Source organism: Monodelphis domestica, chromosome 4 (genome assembly GCF_027887165.1).
Source record: "Monodelphis domestica isolate mMonDom1 chromosome 4, mMonDom1.pri, whole genome shotgun sequence".
Lineage (NCBI taxonomy): Eukaryota > Metazoa > Chordata > Mammalia > Didelphimorphia > Didelphidae > Monodelphis > Monodelphis domestica.
In genome coordinates, this window is record NC_077230.1 from 143,978,805 (window position 1) to 144,000,697 (window position 21,893).

A 21,893-nucleotide genomic window follows, 5' to 3' on the forward strand; every position below is an offset into this window, starting at 1 on the left:
TGCATTTTGCAGATGTTTAATGGAATTTCACCTGTCATCATCACTTCCTTATTTTATTAATTGCCTATAGTAATGCTTTTGATTTTGTGCATTAATTTGTATCCTATTATTTTATTATGAAGTTATTAATCAATTGAATAATTTCCTTTGCTGGTTCCCAGGGGTTTTCTATGTAAGTCCTCATCTCAAAGCAATTAGTGATAATTCTCTCTTCTCACTGAGGTGTACATATTTATTAGTTTTTTTTTTCTGACTGATATAACTAACATTTGTAGAACTATGTCAAATAATAGATAGCTAAAGAGAAAACCTATACTTAACTCTTGATCATATTGAGAAAGCTTCTAGTATTTAAAGTAAAGAATACTAGCTCTCACTTTAAGACATAGTATATATATATATATGTATATATACATATATGTAGAGAGAAAGAGGGAAGGAGGGAGGGAGGTGTATGTGTATAATTATTTTAATGAAAGTCCCTTCTATTATTATGCTTTTTAGATATTTTAATACAAGTGAGAATATACAATGCAAAGCTAAAAACTATTTGTAATGTTTAAAAATTCCATTGAGAACTTGCCATAGATAATTGAAATATAATTTTTGATAATCTATTTTTATGTTATTCTTCTTATTTATCTTCCAATTGACCTTTCCTATTTTGAAAGAAATATATTAAATTCCCCTACCATTATTGTGTTATTATTTTTATTATATATATTATACATATTATTATTTTTGCAATTTTCTAGATTAAAAAAATTGAAATGATATATGCCATTTTACAAATAGCTAGTTGTTTTACTTCTCTTCATTATTTTTAGCACACTGAAGCATAATGCAATTTATGTTTTCAAATTTTACTTTCCTCTTTTGAAATCATGATTGCAAATGATGTTTTTCAGATATTTAATGCATAATAAATATTATTCTATTCTCTCATTTTATGGGGTAGATATGTATACATTTTCAGTGTATTTCTTTTATAAATAAGTTGTTTTCTTTTTTTTAAAATCATTCCTTTATTATCTTTCTTCTTATTGGAATATTCAGTCCATTCACATTTAATATGTTGATTGTTAACTTTGTATCATTTTCCATTAAAATAATTTCATTTCTTAAGTCAACATTATTGAAATTCTGTCTCTTTGTCTCTTTTTCTTTCTCTCTTTCTCTCTGTGTTTATTTGTGTTTAGCTCTTCCTCTAAGGAAGCTTATTCTTATAGATCTCAATTCATAAAGGAAACTATAGGGCTTTGGAGTAAGGAATACTTTTCAACAAAAGTCTTAGAGTGGGGAGACTAGTCCTGTTCTTTGCCAATGTTTTTTTTTTTTTTTCATTTTATATAGGAGCCATTCTCTGGAAGAATACTGAAACTCCTAGTAGAAAAAAAATTTTTTTGAGAGACCTCTCTCTCACTTCCTCTAGTCTCTGAAATTGCTTGAAGACACATTTCCTCTTTATTAGTAGGACACAACACCCACTCCATTTTGATCTATCTCAGTGTTCTAACCATACTTTCACATTACCTAGGAGGAGAATAATTGAAAACTTCCTTTCTACATCTCTTACAACCTTCCTAAGCTCATAGTGGACTGCTCTCTCCTATCCTTCACTCTCCCCTCAATGAAAAATTCTTCAGTGTTATTCTAGCAATTCAAGTCAAGTCAATAAACATTTGTATAGCTCCTTCTAAATGCTAGAAGCTATGATAAGAACTGAGCATAAAAAAAAAGGCAAAAGACTCCTTGATTTTAAGGTCTTCACAGTCTAATGGGAAAGACAGGAGAGGGAAAAACTATATATTCAAGAAAAATTAGAGAAAATTCAGAGGAAAGGCCCTTGGATTAAGTGGGAGTCATAAAAAAGTTTTTGGAATAAAGTGTGATTTTGGCTGGGACTAGAAAGAAACCCTAAAAGACAAAAGGGGAGGTGAGGAAGCACAGAGCTCCAGGCATTAACAGCAGCCAGTACAAAAGCACAGTCTAGAGATTGAGTGTATTATGTGAAGTATAAGAAGGAAGCCAATGTCACAGAATTGTGGAGTTTGTGAAGGTGAATAAATTGTAGAAAGGTTACAAAGGTTGAGCTGTAGATATGAACTTTTTGTTTGACAGAGAAACAATATTACTAATGAGTTAGTGGTAAAGAAGTAAAAATTTTGCCCCAAAATAATAATATGTTTCTTCATATTAGCCAACTCTGGATTTTTATCATTTTATTTATATTTCTCAATATCACTAGGTTTACAAGATCTATCCCTACATACATGAAAAGGTACATTTAATTTCTTAATCTACTATTGCTACCTAAATGCTATTTTTCTTCTCTTTTATAAGTTTATATAGTGAATAAATACCCCATTAATCCTTAGATTCTTTTGAAGGAATAAAGAAAATCCTTTTTTTTTTTAAGCTAAAGTTATAGTATATTCATTGATGTTTAGTTTCAGCTTTGTAGAATATATTATTTAAAAGTAAAAACAATCTTTGCTTTTTGGAACACCTTGTTATAATTTTCCTTTGATGTGTTATAAACAAGGAATAATCCTGCAATATTCTGATTGATTTTCCTTGGAAGGTGAAATATATTCTTTTATTTCTGTTTTTATGTTTGGTATATTTTTTTCCTGCGTATTTTCTTTCCTCCTTTTTTTTTTGTATTGTAATTCTGAAGTTTGAGCACTATGTTTTGTTGAGTGAAATTTGGAGGTTCTCTCCATTTATCTTCTATGCGTTCTCTCAATCTGTATTTTATCATTCACTTCTACATATTCCTGAACACTTTTTCTGTATGATTTATTGCAATATTAAGTTTGGGGGTTTTCTATCATATTTTTTTGAAAGACTCATAAGCCTATTTTACGAATTTGGTATTTTTGTTTTATAGAAGTGTCATATATGTTATCATCTTTTTTTGTTCGATTTCTTTCTGCCTCACAATTTTGATCTAGTAATTCTAATTTTCTTTTTCAGAAATCTTCTTCATTATAGATGATATTTTCCTTCTAAACGCTTTGCTCTTTTTTTGAACTTATTGATTTCCTCCTTAAGAAATATCATCTCTTTCCTAAATTCTTATAACTCTTCTGTTAATTCTGTTTTTGTTCCTTTAAGCCAGTCTGGGAATTCCTGAGACACTTTTTATTACCATTTCCAGGGACCTTGTAGTTTTGTTTTTTCCTACATATGTTTTGCTGTGAAGTACCTGTTCATTCTGATGTTTCTTTTCTTTGCTCATTCATCCTCTTTTGTCAAAACCAAACTGTTTGTACATCAATCACTATTGATTTTTCTATGGTGTCCTTACTAAAATAATTTTCCCTTTTCTAGAAAATATCTTCAAGAAAACACAACATGATTGTGCTACTCTAGTTTCTGCTGCCTATTTTCTTTTCTCTTAGACCTCCACCAAGATTGAATCAGATCTATTAGGTTTAAAAGATGGACACTGCAATGGAAAGCTTTTAAGAGGCCTCTGTAACTGGGCTTATCCTCCTTTCCCAACACCATTGTCTAGAATCCACTTCTCTCAAGGATCAACTTTTTTTCAGTCTTTAGGTTGTCCTCAGGCAGGTTAGATTAATAGTACACAACCTACAGAATTCCTGTGGAATTCTGCTCCAAGGAAATTTAAAGGCCTTTGCACTTTATCTTCTCTGCCTTTCTCTCAACACTGCCTATTTACTTCCATACTGTATTAAATTATAGTAAAGTACTCAAATGTTTTGACCCCTCTTCCTTTTTTAAAATTCTTTTCAGTTAACAAAAAGTTGCTTTTCTCTTCTACCACCCTAGTATTGATTAAAAGAAAAAGAAACCCTTAAAAGAAATATATATAATCAAGAAAAAGAAAATCTCACATTGTCCAGGTCCAAAAATTATGTGTCATATTCTTCATTCTTTCTCCGATACCATTCTGCCAAAAATGGGGGGATTATGTTCACCATGGGTTCTTTGGAAACATGATTACTCATTATATTGATCAGATTTCTTAAGCTTTTCAAAGAGTTGTTCTCATGGAATTATTGTTATTAAATTAATTGTTCTTTTAGTTTACTTAATTTATTTTACTCAACTTCAGTTCGTACAAGTCTTCAGAAGTTTCACTGTACCTGTTCCATTCATTATTCATTATATTGGTATATCATAATTTCTTTAACCATTTCTCAGTTGATGGTTATCCCCTTAGGTTCAGGTTCTTACCTACTACAAAAGATTGATATAAATATTTTTTAATTTTGTAAATTGGTTCTGGTATAGGTCCTTTTCTTCTTTTATCTCTTGTACATAGGTCTATCTCTAGCATTGCTTTTTCAAAGGGTAGCTCGAAATTACTTTCTATGATTACTTTATAATTTCACAGCTCCAAAAATCAGTCATCAATGTTCCAATTTTCCTATAGTCAGCCTCTTTAAAATTCATCTTTTTCTCTTTTTTTTGAATCTTTGAAAAGCTGATGGATATTAGGTGGCAATTTAAAGTTACTTTATTTGCATTTCTCTAATTATTAGTGACTTAAAACATTTTAATATATTTTATATTTTTAATTTCTTTAAAGAACTGCCTGTTCATATCCCTTTAGCTTTTCTTAATTAAGGAATGGCTCCTACTCTTAGGTATTTGAAATAGTTCCTTCTATATATCGGAGATGATAACTTTTTTTGTGATTCAAAAATTTATAATTAATTAATTAATTTAGAATATTTTTTCAATGGTTACATGATTCATGTTCTTCCCCCTCCCAACTTGCAGCCCCCTAGCCTAGCCAATATCTCCATATTATTACATTAGGGTGATTGCTTAAATTCTACATTCCCAGTCATATCCCCATCAACCCATGTGATGAAGCAGTTATTTTTCTTCTGTGTTTCTGATCCCATAGTTCTTTCTCTGGATGTGGACAGCATTCTTTCTCATAGGTCTCTCAGATATATCTTGGATCCTTGCATTGCTGATAGTAGAAAAGTCTATTACATTTGACTGTGCCACAGTGTATCCATCTCTGTGTATAATGTTCTCTTGGTTCTGCTCCTTTCACTCTGTATCAATTCCTGGAGGTCCTTCCAATTCACATGGAGATTGATGAAAACTTTTATAAGAGAAACTTGCTGCACAGATTTTCCCAGCTGCCTACTTCCCTTCTAATTTTATATGCATAGGTTTTGCTTGTACAAGAACTTCTTGATTTTTTTGTAATCAAAATTATCCATTTTATTTTCTGTGATCCTTTGTATTCCTTGAATTCTTCCCCAACTCTATGTAGGGTAATTGCTTTCTTGCTCATCTAATTGAGTACTTTTTTCTTCTATAGTGTAATCCATATTGCCTCCATCCTCCCCTAGAACCAACAAAACCTTTCTTTTTCTCACCTTGGGGTTCCTATATCTTCCTCCAATGTCCCTAGAAACAGAGGTCCCTAAAACACTGCCATAGGGTTAACTATGAGCAGAGCTGATTCCCCACACCACAAAGTCTGGATAGAGGCAACTCACACCCAGACCAGAACAGTTTCTTGTGTGCTGTGTAGCAGGTTAACAATAGCATATATAGCAGGATTGTGAGATAGATGACAGCAGCTTTTATCCCTTTTTTTCTGTAACAACTAGGTTGTCATGACTTCTTTCATTTCTCTTCATTCTGTATTTGTAATTTCTGTTAAATTTTAGAATCTTTTCTTGTTTTGTTTTGTTTTTGAAATGACAATTTGTGGATCAAGCCTGTCCTATACTCTGACATCTTTCCAGGTTTCCAGCCATGTACTCATCTTCTTAAGAACCAAATGATAATTTTCTATGTTCATCTCATGGAAAGAAATATTGTCCATCAGCTTTTTCAACTCATCATATTTGCCCAAATCACTTCTCCTGCCTTGCTTTGCCTTTGAATAGGAAAAAAAAATACCTTGGTAGATGACCATTTAAGGAGCATTTTAGAAAAGAATTGAAGGAAAAAAGAATACTCAAATTTGCTATAAAATATAACTGGATCATTTCTATTAATAACTGAATGCAATCAAACCTGTTGAGAGATTTGCCTTGATGCATGATACTTCTATCTTAAAATAATACATTTGAACACATAAAACCCCAAAGGACTCACCTTCACTTGATCAACTAGTAACTTTCCAGGATCCAAATTCATGTGAAGCTGACTATCTGAAATGACTGATTTAGATGTATCTCTCAAAATAATACCAAGAATTATGCTCCACTGACATAGAGACACTGAGGAATGGCTGAATGTGGTCTAAATTAAACTGCCCTGGTGGTGAGCAGAGATCCGCCAAAATCCTTCAATTAATCACTTTTACCTTCAGGGTAGAGTTAGGCCTGAGAGTATTTCAATCGGTTTTTATTGGAACAGGGTTATTTTAGATATTAAACTATGTTGCACAAAGTAAAATAATGTTATTTTTAAATTACTACTCTTGTTAAATGAAAGTTGGCATGCATTCTTGGGGTCTGTATTTAGTTGAGAGTGTGTGTGTGTGTGTGTGTGTGTGTGTGTGTGCTTTTTCTCTTATGCCCTAAACCTCATTGATTTCAAAAAGTGAACAGAGATGAATCAGGTGGTAAATATATTCATGTAATCATTTTCATTAATAAGATGTTATAAATAATAGAGGAAAGGTTTTAAGTATATAATTTTCTACAACACAATTGAGATTTTTCCACATCTTCAGCAGTAAGTTAATTAGAATCACCTGCATTTTCTTGGGTGGACACCAAATGGATTGCAAACAAAAACAGATTAAAATAGCTGCAGCTCATGGCATACAGATGACAAGATTCTCAAGAAGGACAACCAGGCACTGAAAATGTTCCCTTTTCAAACAGTTTTAAAGGAAATTTAGCTCTTACAACTTCTCCGTAAAAGCCATTTGTAAGTGTTTCGCTGAAAGACTAGAATGGCTTTGTTTCTGATCCCATGATGAGTGAGAGAAATGTTTAAGAAAGATCACTTTACAGAGAGATTCAGACTGAAATGTGATGACTGTGATTCAAGGCAAGCCAAAAATTACAGTTCAGAATTAAAGGGGATGGACGTGGTTTGGGAATCCATTTTCCCACATTCCTGAATCTCAATCATCCCAAGCAGTGTTTTAAAAAAATCCAATGGAAAACAATGAGGTCACTTTGTTTAGCTCTTAAAAGAGTTGGGGTGAAAAGAAAAAGTTAAGATGATAACAACTCTAGAAACTACATGTTAACTGGCATTAATGATTGGGGTGGGTTAAGGACTGAAAGTAATTTATAATAATAATAATAGCTAACATATTAAGGTTTTCAAAGCACTTTATAAATATATAACTTTGATGGTACCATCAAATACAGTACTCTGATGTTGTCTCTTTCTTTGTTAAAGTGATTCTTTTCTATATATTTTCTCTCTAAAAAATTGTTGTTAAATAAAACCCTGTGAAAGTGGCCAGCACACTGTGACATAAGTATATTCAAGAGTTGTTGTTATTATTGATGTTCAGTCATGTCTGACTCTTAGTGACCCCATTTGGAGTTTTCTTGGCAAAGATATTGGAGTGGTTTGCCATTTCCTTCTCTAGCTAATTTTACAGATGAGGAACTGAGGCAAGTAGGGTCAAGTGATTTGCCCAGGGTCACACCGCTGACTTTTACCCAAAACTTCTACTAGAAGGAAGTGCAAAAAAAATAGGTTTTCTGTTTTGACCACCTCACACAATTTGGATCTTGATTTTTCCAGACCTAGTGTTTTTCTGGTATGTTCACTTATAACTGAGCAGATGATGGCAGTAGATCAAATTAAATTGTTTATACTTGCTTTTTTTTTCTTTATTTTCAAACAACAGTCAGAGTAAAAAACATTACAAAAAGAATGGTTTATTTACACGGGTATTGTCACAGCATAACCAAACAATAGAAATCAAACATAAAAGATACTTAGCAAGTGATAAGAGATTATCCAGCACTATGAACTTGCAAGTCTCCCTCTAGAATCCCTTCCATTTTTGTGAAGCTGTCCCTTAGCTATTTTCATTTACTTGTAACAATTTATTGGTAGCAAGTATTTTGAGCCCTCTTCAGAACTGATTTTTGTTGAGTGATTTTGTAGACCTGACTTATCAAGAGAATAAGAAAACCTTTTAGTAGTATTTTTCCAAAAACAGAATCTATAGGCATTTCTGCTGAATTAACAGTCTAACTTAACTATTCTTCACAGTGTCCAACCTCTATGAATTATAACTATTCTCCCATAGTTCAGAGCTTTAAGAAAAGGGGAAGGCCAGTAGAATTATTCATTAAAAAAGAACTCTGTTTCAAACATATCTTGTAAAGGTCTCAAACATGAGAGATGGTGCATCAGAAAAGATATATATTGATCCAGCAGTGTCAGTTAACTATCAGTCACCTTTGTTTCAGAAGGTCTCATAAAAGGGTAAAGTTATATGGGCCATTTTGAAATGCACCTTTCATATTATCTCCCACTTCACCTCTCTTCTGAACATTCATTATTATCCTTGGTAGTAATAAGGAATCAAAGTAGTCTAAGGAAAACTGCACCTAAAAAGAAGTTGTATGAGATCATACACTAAATAAGAATAAGAAGTTTCATGTTGCTACTAAGAACAAAATTAAAATCAAGCATTACAGTAGGTGTATTTTTAAAATTCACACATAGAAACCACAAATAGCTCTTACAAATGTTGAATATATCCATGACACAACTCCCTCATTAGAAGGCTCTTCTCAGATTTTGGCTAAGTTGACCTGGAGATCTATCTCTAATTTGTAATGAGTATAGCTAGGAACATTGAACCTGGAGCTAAAGAAGAATTCATAAAAATATCACATGCCAATATGTGAGATGTGATGTGGTATACTGAAAATGTAAAGGCTAAATGAAAACCAGTATAGCATCTGCCCTCACATTCGACTGAAGACAAGGAACATGTAAGTAGATAAATTAATAAATTCAAGATATTGAAAGATATATGTAGCTGGAGTGGTCAGGAAAGATTTTCTCTGAATTATGGCACCCAAGTTAATTCTTCAAGCAAGGAAGCTAATAATACTAGGTCAAAATTAGGTAAGAGCACATTTAGGCTATTGAGGATAGCCAGTTCAAAGACATGGAGGAAGAATGGAACATAAGATTGAAGAAACAGAAAAGAAGCCAGTTTGGCAAGAACTTAGAGCTAGAACTCTAATTCAAAATTTCGTTTCTTGTTGAACATAAGATAATAGGTTAGAAGGCAAAAGAGGCCATTGAGTCCAGCCTGCTCATTTTAACAAATGAGTAAAGTGAGGCATAGTCTGATTAGCTGACTTGCCTTGGGTGATGAAACTAGAGTATCTGAGATGGGATTTGAACCCAGGTCTTCTTGATTGTCAGACTAGGGTCTAATTTACTACATCATATTGTCTCTAAATCTACATCTGGATTTCCCATTGTTATCAGTCCAAAATAATCACCTCTGTATCCCAGTCACACTGTCACTGAAGGAATATAGACTTTTGTCACCATCTCTTGCTCATTTTCCTTATCCTTACCTATTCTTCCTGTTTCCTCTCTAATCAATCCTACATGCAACTGCCAAAATGATCTCCTTAAGTTCATGGTTGAAGTCACTGTGCTGCTATAATCTTCAGTAGTCTCCTATTGCCCTAAAGATAAAATAATATATCCTTTGCTGAGGATTCCTGGCTTTCTATAATCTTACTCCAACCCACCTTCTTAGCCTTGTTTCATAATACTGTACTCCATTTCATGTATTCTATAATCTGTATTGTTAGCTGTTTTGCAAATTAAACGTGTCAAATTCTTCCCCTATACATAGCACTTATCCACCTCACAGCACTGTTGTGGGAATCAAATTAGATAAAGTACTTTGAAAATCTTAAAACACTGTGTAAGTGCTAGCTAACAACCACTGCCACCACCACCACCAAAATAATAGTAATAATGCTTCCTAACAAATAGATCTAGCCAAAAATGGAATCAGCTGCCTCTCAATGTAGAGCATTCTACCTTACCTGAGGGTTTCAGGCAAATGCCAATTGAGCTTTTATCAGCTATGTTGTGGAATACTTTTGCCTTGTTTCCCCAGCACTTAGCACCAATGCCTGGCACATACTAGGTGCTTAAGAAATGCTTATGGAGGGACAACTATGTGGCTCAGGGGATAGAGAGCCAGACCTGGAGATGGGAAATCCCGGGTTCAAATATGGCCTCAGACACTTCCTTGCTGTGTGACCTTGGCCAACTTACTTCACCTTAGTATAGATTCTAAGTCAGAAGGTAAGATTTTAAAAGTAAATAAATAAATGCTTTCCAACCCAGTGATTTACCTTCTAGCTCTCAAACTCTATGATTCTATATATGATTAGATAGTACAACACAAATATGGAAGCATGTTAACATTTGATTTCCTTGTGTTCTAAAAGAAATAGTATCCTTCCTGAAGTGTAAACTCAAAAAATCAACAAGCATTTATTGTCTACCATGTTTTAGGTACTGTACAAAAGAACTGGGGGTGGTGGGGGGGTTTCAAAGATAGAAAATGAAATAATTTGTAGTCCTTGTCAGATTCTAGATGAATAGCAAATACAAATGAAATAAAAATTTTCTTTAACAAGCAGAAAATGAATATAAGAAATTATTTTTAGCAAAACAGAGAATCACACAGGCATGTCACCTTGTCCATAGTTAACTATAATCCTGATAATCATGATGACATAACCCACCCTTTCAAATAAACATGCAGAACAGAAACTTAGTATTTTTGAGTCCAACTCATCATCAGATTATCATTGTTTTCCCCATTCATATCATGTGTGCCTTTATTATAATGACAATATCAGGGTACTTGTCTACAAATTAGACAGTTTTGTCTAAGAAATTAAACAACAAAGAAGAAGGCCAAATTGTTGTCACTACATCTCTGTGAACCATAGATCCTAATGTAAATAATTCTCTCAAAGATTTCCTTTTGTATTTAAATCATCCATAATCAAAAGCCTCCTATATAATTCCTACTGTGATATGTTTCATTATGAAATAGTGGTCATAGAATCATAGATCTAGAGCTACAAGGAACCTCAGAGGTTATCTGTGACAACTGCCCCCAATTTTAGAGATGAGGAAACTAAGATCCATGGTGTTAAATGATTTGCACAAAAGAATAAGGGTCAAAAGTGGGGGTTCTCTGATTCCACAGGCATAGCTCTTTCCAACATAAAATGTTGGTGACCAAGTCCTTAGAAACTATGCCAGTGAAGCAAAAGTTTTAAAAATCTTACTAGACTATAAAGGCTCCAAATATTAGCTCAACAAATCTCAATCTAGTTAAGTTCAGAAAAGGTCATTCATTACCAAATTAACCACAGTGAAGAACTTTGTGACCACTTCAACTCTGAAAGACTTGCTCTCTAAGTGTCTGAGATTTGACTCAGAAAAGAACTGGGTTCAACTCTTTTCTCTGGCATATTCTAGTTGTATGGCTTTGGGCAATTCCCTTAATTTCCAGTCTGTGTTCCTAGGAATTCTCTTCATTACTATGATTTGCAGGAGTAAAGGACAATTCTATACTGGGAGTTTCCTAAAACTATACCAATGAAATCATAGATCTGGAAAGGAAAAAAAAAGAACTTTTTTATAAGGAAAAAAGAAACAACAATAATATGTCTGTCTCAGTTTGGATTCTATTGCGTTGTCACATACAGTAAAATAATTATCCTTACAAACAATCCATGTGGCTCTGTGCCACACCCATTTCCCAAAGTGATTATTCTTGAAGGATAGCCATCTCATAGGAAATTATCAGACGTGCAATAACTAAAATAGAACAGGCATGCAGAAACAGCATAAATACCAGGAGAATGGAGAGAGCAGTCAAATTAGAAACTGTTTTTTTAATGATATCCTACACTCCAAGCCTTTAGGATTTAAAGTGTGTGAACAGATAAGTTGGCAATGATAGCTTGGAAACAGTAATGTCAGTTTGGAGTGGGGAATAGGTCTGAATACCGAATACCATTCACTTCATATTTAGCACTGAACTGGAATGGGACTTTGTGAAAGACTATGAAAGAAATGTGCAACAGCTTCTTTGGGACTAGTCTGTGGGTGTTCCTGTCCTCACTAGTTCTGGACAGGGGTAAAAGCCAAAAGGCCAAAGAATTGGGAGAATGACTGTTGTGGTAGCAGTCCTCTGAGGAATTAAGAATCACCATAAATCTCAGGAGATGGACTCATTGCAAAATTCCCAGCCCTCATTTGCAGACTCATAAGGTTCTGGTAAATTTTGTTTCATGTCACATTGTTCAAATAGGGCCTTTCTGGGTGCTTTTTAAATAGACTGCTGATCTGCATCTTTCAAGGTCTACCTATTATCAATATAACCAAGGAATGCTACCTAATCCCCAATTTGGGACTATTTTTAACAAGCTCATCTGCATTGTTAAAAAAAAAATGACTGTATTTTGGCAAATAAACTAGTCAACCCTGGATACAGTCCTTGTCTCTTAGATTTCTTTTTGGAAAGTTTTTAAGATTTATGGTGGGAATTATTCATGACAGCTGCATTCTTTCCACTGAGCTTAGACCACCATTTGGTCTAATAATTTCTAATTGTGTGTCCATCCTATTCTAACCTTCAGAAGAAAGAGGATAAAATTATTTTTTAATCCACAAAAGCAAAACCCAGTGATTTCTATCAGTGATTGGTTTGGTTAATTTCTGATGAAAAACAAACTCCATTATAATGAACATAGTAGTTGTTATTTTCCCATCTCTTCCTCACTCTCCTCTCTCTCTCTCTTTCTCTGTCTCTCTCTGTCTCTCCCTCTCTCCTTTTCTCCCTCTCTCCCTCTCTCTCACTGATCAGACAGGAAACTTACTTGAAATGCCTGAGTTTCATCATGTTCCAAAGTATTTTTAGCCTACCCGGCAGAAACCCTGATAGCATTTGCAATCATGTTGTTTTCTTGAAAGAGGTGCCTTTCAGAGTGATTTTCTCCAAACTTCACAGAAGCACAACATGGAGCCTTGAAGACATTGCTCATTTTAAAATAATACTTGGTCTAATTATATTTCCAAAATAAGTAGTTTCAAATCCAGCTAGGATAATGTGGTCATGAAAAGGATGTCCAAATCCACCAATTTACATTGGTTTGGTTTGGCTTGACTTTCAAAGTTCTTGGAGCCGAAAAGTGGATGGCACGTGAACACTGTAATTGGTGTAATATTCTCAGCATTTTGGGATTGGCCATGTTATATGCCATCCAAGGGAAAGCTAATCAAACCTCAAGACTGAACCTATATAAATTTATAACAGTTGCAATTCACTGATATATTCCAGATCATTTTGTGAGATGTAATGCTCTCCTTTTTAATATGTGGTTTGTCATCTTCACCTGATTTAGATAAACTGAAGAGTATGATACCAAAGGGACCAAGACATTTAGGATGAGAGATACTAATGTCAGGGGCTGTTATCAGGCATAAAAAAAGTGGTGCTGAGATTCTTGAACCCAAAACATTTGGGAATTGTGTCAAGTTAGATATATAAACTGAATTGAATGTGTTTTTGCTTTACTCCTTACTTTCTGGTTTCGATCTGAAACCACTCAGCAATCTTTCTTAGTGTGATTGTGCTCTACAACCACAAAAGCTGTACAGTTCAGAATTACCCACAGTGTCTCCATCTACCCCTTTTACTCAAAGAGAAAACCAGATTATTAATTTAGGATAAGGTTACATTGCTTCAACAGTATAGTAATTTCCAGTTGCTCATATGGTGTCTATCCAATCCATGGCATGGTGCCAACCACTCTTGATTACTGATCCATTTTTAAAATTTTCTCTTAAACTTTCTTCTTATACCCTTTTAAAGCCAAAGAAGGCCTCCCTAAAAATTGTAAATGTTTTCTGCTTTATGTTTTTGAAGATCCCTGATATAATGCAATAGAAGGTAAGCTCAAAGAAGAAATAAAAAGTAGAAAAGATGTTTCATTTTTAAAATTAAGATTGCTTATATGACCAAATTAGGAAAAAAGAATGACAATTTTAGAATAGATGACTAGATATAGTAATACCTAAGACAATTTTTGGGGAGATCTAAATTCTCTAACCTGACAAAATAGAGTCCTCTCACCTTTTATATTGTGGTATAAAAGAATGAAAGGCCTGCAGTAGTTCCTTCCTTGAAAACCTAAGACATAGATCAGGTCATGCTACTCTCCTGTTTAAAAATCTTTAGTAGCTCCTCACTGTCTCGGAGATGAAATTCAAATTCCTCATCCTGGCATTTATGAACCTGCAGACTAGCAACAACCTGCCTTTGCAGAATGATTTTATATTACTCCCTCTCTCATTCTGTGTTCATTCCAAACTGATTTGTTAGCCACTCTCTGTGCTCAATATTCCATCTCCCTTCTCCATGATCCATGGACAGCAATTAAGAAATTGTCCTACCTCTTAAAATTCCTAGCTTACTTTAAGTCTCAGGTTAGCCATCATGCTTTGGGAGACCTTTCTAGACTTTCCTCCCTCCAAGGTATTACTTTTTTGTTATTAATTTGTTTGCTGACTTATTTGTTACATTTCAGTTCCCAGGTATTTCCCTCCCTCCTTCCCCTCCCTGGATTATAGTGTTTCTATCTCCTTAAATTAGATAGTATTTATCTGTATATGTTATATCCTACTATGCTGGAGAATTTAGGTGTCTAAGGAGCAGAAACAGTTTTGTGTTTGCTGTTGGAGCTCTACTGCTCAGTAGAGTATCTTGCATTTGGTAGTCACTTAATAAATATTTGACTAATATCAGTTGGAACTCCCAAAGGGAAAGAAGCTAATATAATCAGTTGACCAAATATTTGGACTTATGGGGGCATTTGGATTTCTGTTAATCATATGGTGGTCCTGTCCTACACACCCAAATCCTAGTCCAAAACAGACTTACAGTGGGAACACTTATTTGTTGGTCCAGTTCCAAAAGAACATAGATTTCCCTAAAATGGATATCAAAAGTAGATAATATAGCTTTCCATTTTCCTCAAACCCATAGTGTTGAGCCATCAGAGATATATTACGGGCATTTGTTCTACTTCCTGCTATTTTAGGCCAATACTAGAATATAATTTTAAAGAAAAATTTGGAATTCACTCATTTCTGCCCTAGGCCAAACTGTTATTTCTGATCTTTAAACTTATTATTTTTCACAAATCAGTGAACAAGAGCACAAAAGACAAATAGATCACTCAACGAGTCAACATTTATTAAGCATCTATGTGCCAGGTACTGTACTATACTCTAGGATAAAATTTCTTTATCCACTGATTCCTTTCCTAATCCATTCAACATTCCCAGATCTCCTCAATCTTTAAAAACAAAACAGTAACAACAATAAAAAATATTTCACTTCACTCTGCAGTCACTTAAATTCTACCTTTTGCTTTCTTTTCCCAATATAACTAGAAAAAGCCATTTATACTGATAGCCTCCTTTTCCTCAATCTACCCACTCACTTTACACTTGTTGAAATATAGATTCTTAAACCATCATCCCACTGAAACCATTCTTTTCAAAGTTACCAAAATTTTTTTAATACAAAGATATCAACATTATCTTAATTGCTAAAGTTGATGACCTTTTTTTCTCTTTCTTATCATCATCACTTATCTTTCTGTAGCTTTTGGCATTGCTGACCACCTCATGCTCAAAGCTACTATCTCTCTTCCTTAATTTTTCATGATTCTGCTTCTTTCTGTTTCTACTACATATGCCTCCCCCTTAGTCTTCTTTTGCTGGATCAGTATTCCTGTCACTTACATGTGTAGGTACCATAAGAATCTGTCCTGGAATATCTTCTTTCTCTCCATTCCTTCTCAGATATCTTATCAGTTCCCATGAGTTTAACTTATTATTTCCATTCAAATGGTTCCCAAATGTAGTGCTCCAGTCCTAACCTTTTTGCTGAGCTTTAGTCCATCTGCCTGAATGTCCCATAGGTTTCTCAAAGTCAACAAAACCTAAGCCATCATTTCCACTTCATCAAACTCACCCATCCTCCTAACTTCTATATTTTGGTCATGACTATCATCCTTTCAATTGTCTTGAGTTTGTAACCTTAGAATTATACTCATCTCTCACTCTTCCTCTCTCCCTACCCCATCTCCAATCAGCTGTGAAGTCTTCATTATTCTCCTTCTACATTTTCTCAAATCTATTCCCTTTTCTCCATTCACATGACTACCATCCTAGTGTAGGCCCTCATTTCTTCTTGACTAAACTCTGCAAAATCTCCAAAGGAATTTTCCTTTGTCCATGTTCTCCCTTCTCAAACCCTTCCACTATTCTGCTACCAAATTGTGGTTTTTTTTAAACCCTTATATTCTGTCTTGGAATCAGTACGGTGTATTGGTTCTAAGGCAGAACCCTAGCTCTCAATCCACTGAGCTACCCAGCTGCCTCTTCAAATTGTAATTCTTAATTTTTTTTTACCTTGTTATTACTCTGGTCAAGAAGTTTCATTGACTCATCATTACCTCTAAGATCCTACACAATGCCTCTTTGTCACTGGAAGCCCTGCAAAATCTGCCTACAACCTGTATTTCCAGAGTAATGTCAATTACCCTTCTCAACCTACCTCTGCAGAATTGGCTAACTTGCTATTCTCCCTGACTGATAAATCCCCAATCTTAATAAGTTTGTACTGGTGTTCCCCATATCTAAGATGCTCTTAATCTCTAACTCTCTTCAGGACTCAATTTATCTTTTCTATTTACTTTATGAATCTGTATTCGTGTAGCATACTCCTAGGAAAAAGTAAGCTTCTTAAGGATAAATACCTTAATTTTTCTCTTTGTAGTACCTATGGCTAAGACAGTGCCTTTTGCATTATGAGTACACAATGCTTAATGAATCAAAATTAGTATTTTTTATTTTTCTTGATTTATATGAATGGGTTGATTACTCTGTGCTACATAATGAAAAATTAAAAACTTGCCAAAATTCAGACATAGTTTCATCTAGAAATATGTCTCGGATTTATTTTACATTGATTGTTCTTTGTCCTCTGTCACCTGTCCTGGGCATAATCAGAGTATCTTACACATAAAAGGTATTCAGTTATTGAATTAAATTTCAACCCGCTTATTAAAAATGTAAAATCACCTTTGTTTCCATTGAAAACCATAAATTTGGTACGTGTTCTTCTCTTCCAAAGCTTTCAGCTAATGTATTGTTCTTTTCTATCTGAAATCCCTCACCCTGTTCAAAATTTGGCCCAAGTACTACTTCTTAGAGGAGGCCTTTCCTAATCTCTCTACTCTACTATAATCAGATCTACTATCAAAATTACTTTGTATTTATATTTTATATAGTTTGTATTTCTTTTTGGTGTACATAGTGATTCATCTCTAGAGAATATAAATTCCCTGAAGAAAGGGTTATTTTCATTTTTGTCTTTGTATCCCTAGCACTTAACAAAGTTCCTGGAATATAATAGGACCCTATAAATGGTCTCTCATTTAATAAAATTAAAAGTCATTAAATAATTATTGGTATTAATATTCAAAAATAGGTTAAACACTTCTTTGTGTCCACTTTGTTTTCTCACTCCATTTTTGAACCGCACAAGAAAATTGTCTTATCTTATTCCTTTATAGTAAAAAAACAAATTAACAAGAGTCAAGAGTTTGGGGCAAATATGATAAATTAGTAACCAAATTTCAAATTTTGTCTGAATTAATTACTAGGAAATTGTTAGATAAAATCATATTCACACATCTATAAGCAAGATATAATGCCTATTTGTTTACATTGGCAGCATCTTAGTATATTAGTCATCACTGCCTACCAATAATAAATATTATGCTTATGTTTCCCAAGAATGAGTAAATCAGGAGTCTAGCCTCAGTCAATATAATATCTTCACAGAGTTACCAGAGATACAGGAATTATAATAATAATAAATGAGAAACCTCTATACTAACCCCACATACAAACTCCACCATATGACTTCACTAATTTGTTGTCACTCAGTAATTTCAGTCATTTCCTTCTCTTTGTGACCCCATTTGGGATTTTCTTAGCAAAGATACTACTATTTGTCATTTTTGCCGTCTCCTCCTCCAGGTCATTTTCCAAATGAGGAAACAGATAAATAGGAGTTGTGGTTGCCCAGAGTCTCATAACTAGTAGGTGCCTGAATTCAGATTTGAACTCAGGTTTTCCTGACTCTTAAGCCCAAGACTCTATCCTCTGTGACATCTAATTGACTTCACTAAAAACTGTTCCTTAGCATTATCCCAAGCGGATCTTTATCTACAGCATATACCAGGAGTGAGAATCCATGCTTTAAAAACTCTATGAGATGTTAGATGAATTATGCCATAGAAACAGTCATGATATCACTAAATATCTTCCCTTAGCCTGATGCCAAAATAGTTTGTAAGTAATAATATATAAATCAAGGAAATGTGTCAAATAATAAATATGTAGGAATATGCAGATATTTATGCCATGCTGGATAATATTTCATGGCACAGAAAGGCTTTATCAAGCCTAAATTTTGAATTCCTAGTAACTTAGTAGCTGAGAGAGCAGACATCACTAAGAGAAAATTCCTATGAAATCTGAACTTTGCTATTTGTGTTACATATGGTAGAAGGGAAAGGGTTAGAGTCTGAATACGACTTTCCTCCCTTGTTCTTCAGACTTTTTGAATGCTTATAGTAGAGCTAATACAGTGGGGATTATATGTTTGAAAAACCTGATTTCTCAAATATGCTGCCATTTTAAATTCACCCAGTTTTAAGTTAGCAAGCCATCCAAAATCAATATCCTCCTTCTTGATAAGATTGCTTTTGGTGGGGAAAGGGTTGTTGTTTTTTTTTTTAAGTAGTCATTGTGCACAGATGCAGTAATTGCATTTAACAGCCTAGATCATCATATTAAGTATCTGGAATACGATTTCCAGTTTTGTCTTCCAATACCCAGATCAGGATCTGTTCGTGCTATCTTTGGAAGAGAACTAAACCCTTGGGTTATTTTGGCTTTCCACAAGAGGGCGTAACACACATATGCCTGGCAGCCCCGTTTTGCTTGTAAATCTCTCACTGAATCCAAGGCTTCTTCCAAGGAAGAGCTATGTTTAGTATGTTCACTATAACTCCACACTATCTACTACCATCCCACATACTTATCAAACATTCATATCAATTAATGATGAAATGCCTAAAATACTTCTGAAAAAAATAGCAAAATTAGAATTCATTTACTTGAGGTTAAAATATATTTACATTTTGCTATTATTGCATTGAGAGCCAAAATGCCAGAATTGATTATCTTTCTTCTGAAAGGGACAGGACATTTGATAGAGATTCACTATCCCTTTCCTCCTCACATTCATTAAAGTATCTTTTTTCATTGTTGTTTTCCTGTCACTCACTTCTTATAGCAAATGCTTACATGAGCCCATATGAAATATGCACCTCTGTTTCCAGGTCTGGATGTTGATGGAATATATCGAGTTAGTGGCAATCTGGCAACAATACAGAAGCTACGATTTATTGTCAATCAAGGTAAGTGATTCCTTCCCCTCAGTCATTTTTTTAGTGTTCTTCTATCACTAACTATATTTCAGACTCTGCTATAGGCAGTGGATATAGGTTGATGAGTTGAAGGAAAAGAGACACAGTAAAGAAGTATAAAGAATAATTAACCAGAGAGGGAAAGAATAATGGGGGAGTAGTAGAGAGCCAAAAATGGAAGATGGAAGAATACAGATCAACTGGTAGTAACAACAACAACAACAACAAATGGATAATGAACACAGTAAAGCAAACTGGGACGAGACAGAAAAAAAGGAGAGAAAAAAGACTATAATGGAACCTACATTGGAATTATAAGCAAGAATTCAGATAGATAAGGAAGAGAATCACAAAACTTGGATATATATGGAGAAAACCAAGGAGACTTAAATTCTTAGAAATTATAATTAATTTTTAAAAATATTTTAATTCTCATCAAACTTCTGGAATTCTCTGTTTTATATTTCTGTATGTTTAAACAATGGCTCTACTTGATTAGAACTCAAGGAGTCCAAGACTTTTCTAAGATTACTTGCAGTAATATGGAAAGATAAGAATATATAAAGAAATTCTGAGTATAATGTGCTCAAATATATTAATTTGTGATATAGAATGCAATCCAATTAGAAATCTATTAGAAATTCACAATAAATATTGGCCCCAAATTCCAGACCTCTTTTTTTCTTTCCCACTCCTCCACCTAAGAATATTAAGCATCTAGATGCTAAAATCTTGCTGGAGCAAAACAGAATAATGGTCTTTGAGATGCTGGCCACATTTGGTGGTGATTCTTTGATTACAGAAATACTTGAGGATGACAATGAATGGAAGAAGATAACATTCCAGTTGAGTAATCATTGTAAACATCAGAGAGTCTTGCTGGTTAGAGAAAACCAGGCAGCATATATAAATAAGAGATCATTATCACTGGACATATAATAGATAAGGTCTCTTCTTGAATTTCAACATGTGTAGCCTTAAAGAAATTGTAAAGCAATAGAGTTCTGGGGAGAAACTGTTGTTTCATCTCTAAATATGCTATGCCTTTGTTGTTATTCTTGGCTTACCTTTTTGTGTTGTTGTTCCCAAAAGGAGTTGAGTAGTCACTGAATATATTTACTGATAAGGAGTTTATCAGAGTTCTCTGGCATTCTATTAAACTTAGTGTTAGAAGAAGTAGCCAGAGTTGTTTGATACGTCTTTGGAATGGACAAAGGCTATGTATGAAGAGTCTAACCCTAAGCATCAGAAATAATTAATATCTAGTTAGTATCTAACTAGAGTGGGGATGGGGTGTTTGGTGGGATTGAAGAGCTTAAGAGCATGGGAGGAGAAATGGTGAGGCTTTCACTTGACTCTATAGTTCTTCCATAGTATCTCCTATTCTTCCTAGCATTTGACACCCCTTAAAAGTGACCACCATTGCAGGCAGCTTGGTGGCTCAGAGGATTGGGAGTCAAGGCTAGAGATGGGAGGTCCTGGACTTAAACCCAGTCTCAGACACCTACCTTTCTAGCTGTGTGACCCTGGACAAATAGCCATCATTTTCATCATTTCTTCTGGCATAATGGTGTTCCATTTCATTCAGTCTTTGTCTTTCATGATTTGCTTTCCAAGCAGGAAGGAGCAGCCTCAGAAGGGAGAAGGGAGAGAGTTAAATACAAGGGTCTGGGTCTTGGTTTGGAAGAGCTGGCCTTGAAACCCAGGACTTCTGCTTACTAACTGCATAAATGTATACAAGTCACTTAACCTTTTGAACTTAATGACTTCTAAGGTCCCTAATAGGTTTACACTCTATAACGATCACCAACTTTGCTCGTATTGGCCTAGTTTGAGTGAGAATATTCTCTGAGGGGAAAAAATGTATGAACTGGGCCCAGCCTCATTTTTGTTCCCTTTTCAATTAGCTAAAATCATTCCTGCAATATATTTTGTGCTGGAAGTATATCCTGATTGGGATTCTAGACAGCTGGGCAACACATTTTTCCTACAGAAAAGAAATCTGAAAACAGAAGCAGCACTAGAAACAAACACTAGTTGCATTTCCTGCCTTAAAAAAATATGCTCAGCAGTATGAAAAGGCAGAAAAGAATCATCTGCAATGAAAATATGAAATCTGTCCATCTTGTCTTTTGCAATCTAAACTTCACTATCCTCTAAGGCTTTGTAATTGCTCATGTTTTCATGAGATTTGACAATGTAAAGCTGGACAGAAGACCTTAGTTGGTATCTGGTAGCACAGAATTGTCAGTAAACTCTCTGGTTTATAGCACTGTCAGAACAGAACACACAGAATGCAAATAATGCTACATTAGG

The 21,893-nt window shown here is 34.3% G+C and overlaps 1 protein-coding gene across 5 annotated transcripts in view; it reads left to right on the forward strand.

Annotated features, from left to right (window-relative positions):
* Positions 1-21,893, forward strand: part of ARHGAP15 (Rho GTPase activating protein 15) — an 892,738-nt gene that overhangs the window by 634,860 nt on the left and 235,985 nt on the right. For 4 of the 5 annotated variants that reach the window (XM_056793814.1, XM_007494120.3, XM_016433616.2 and 1 more), the window contains exon 11: positions 19,491-19,568. The exons of the other annotated variant lie outside the window; for it this stretch is intronic. In XM_056793814.1, coding sequence (XP_056649792.1) covers positions 19,491-19,568 — 78 coding nt within the window. The remainder of the gene's footprint in view (positions 1-19,490; positions 19,569-21,893) is intronic. 5 annotated transcript variants of the gene reach the window in all.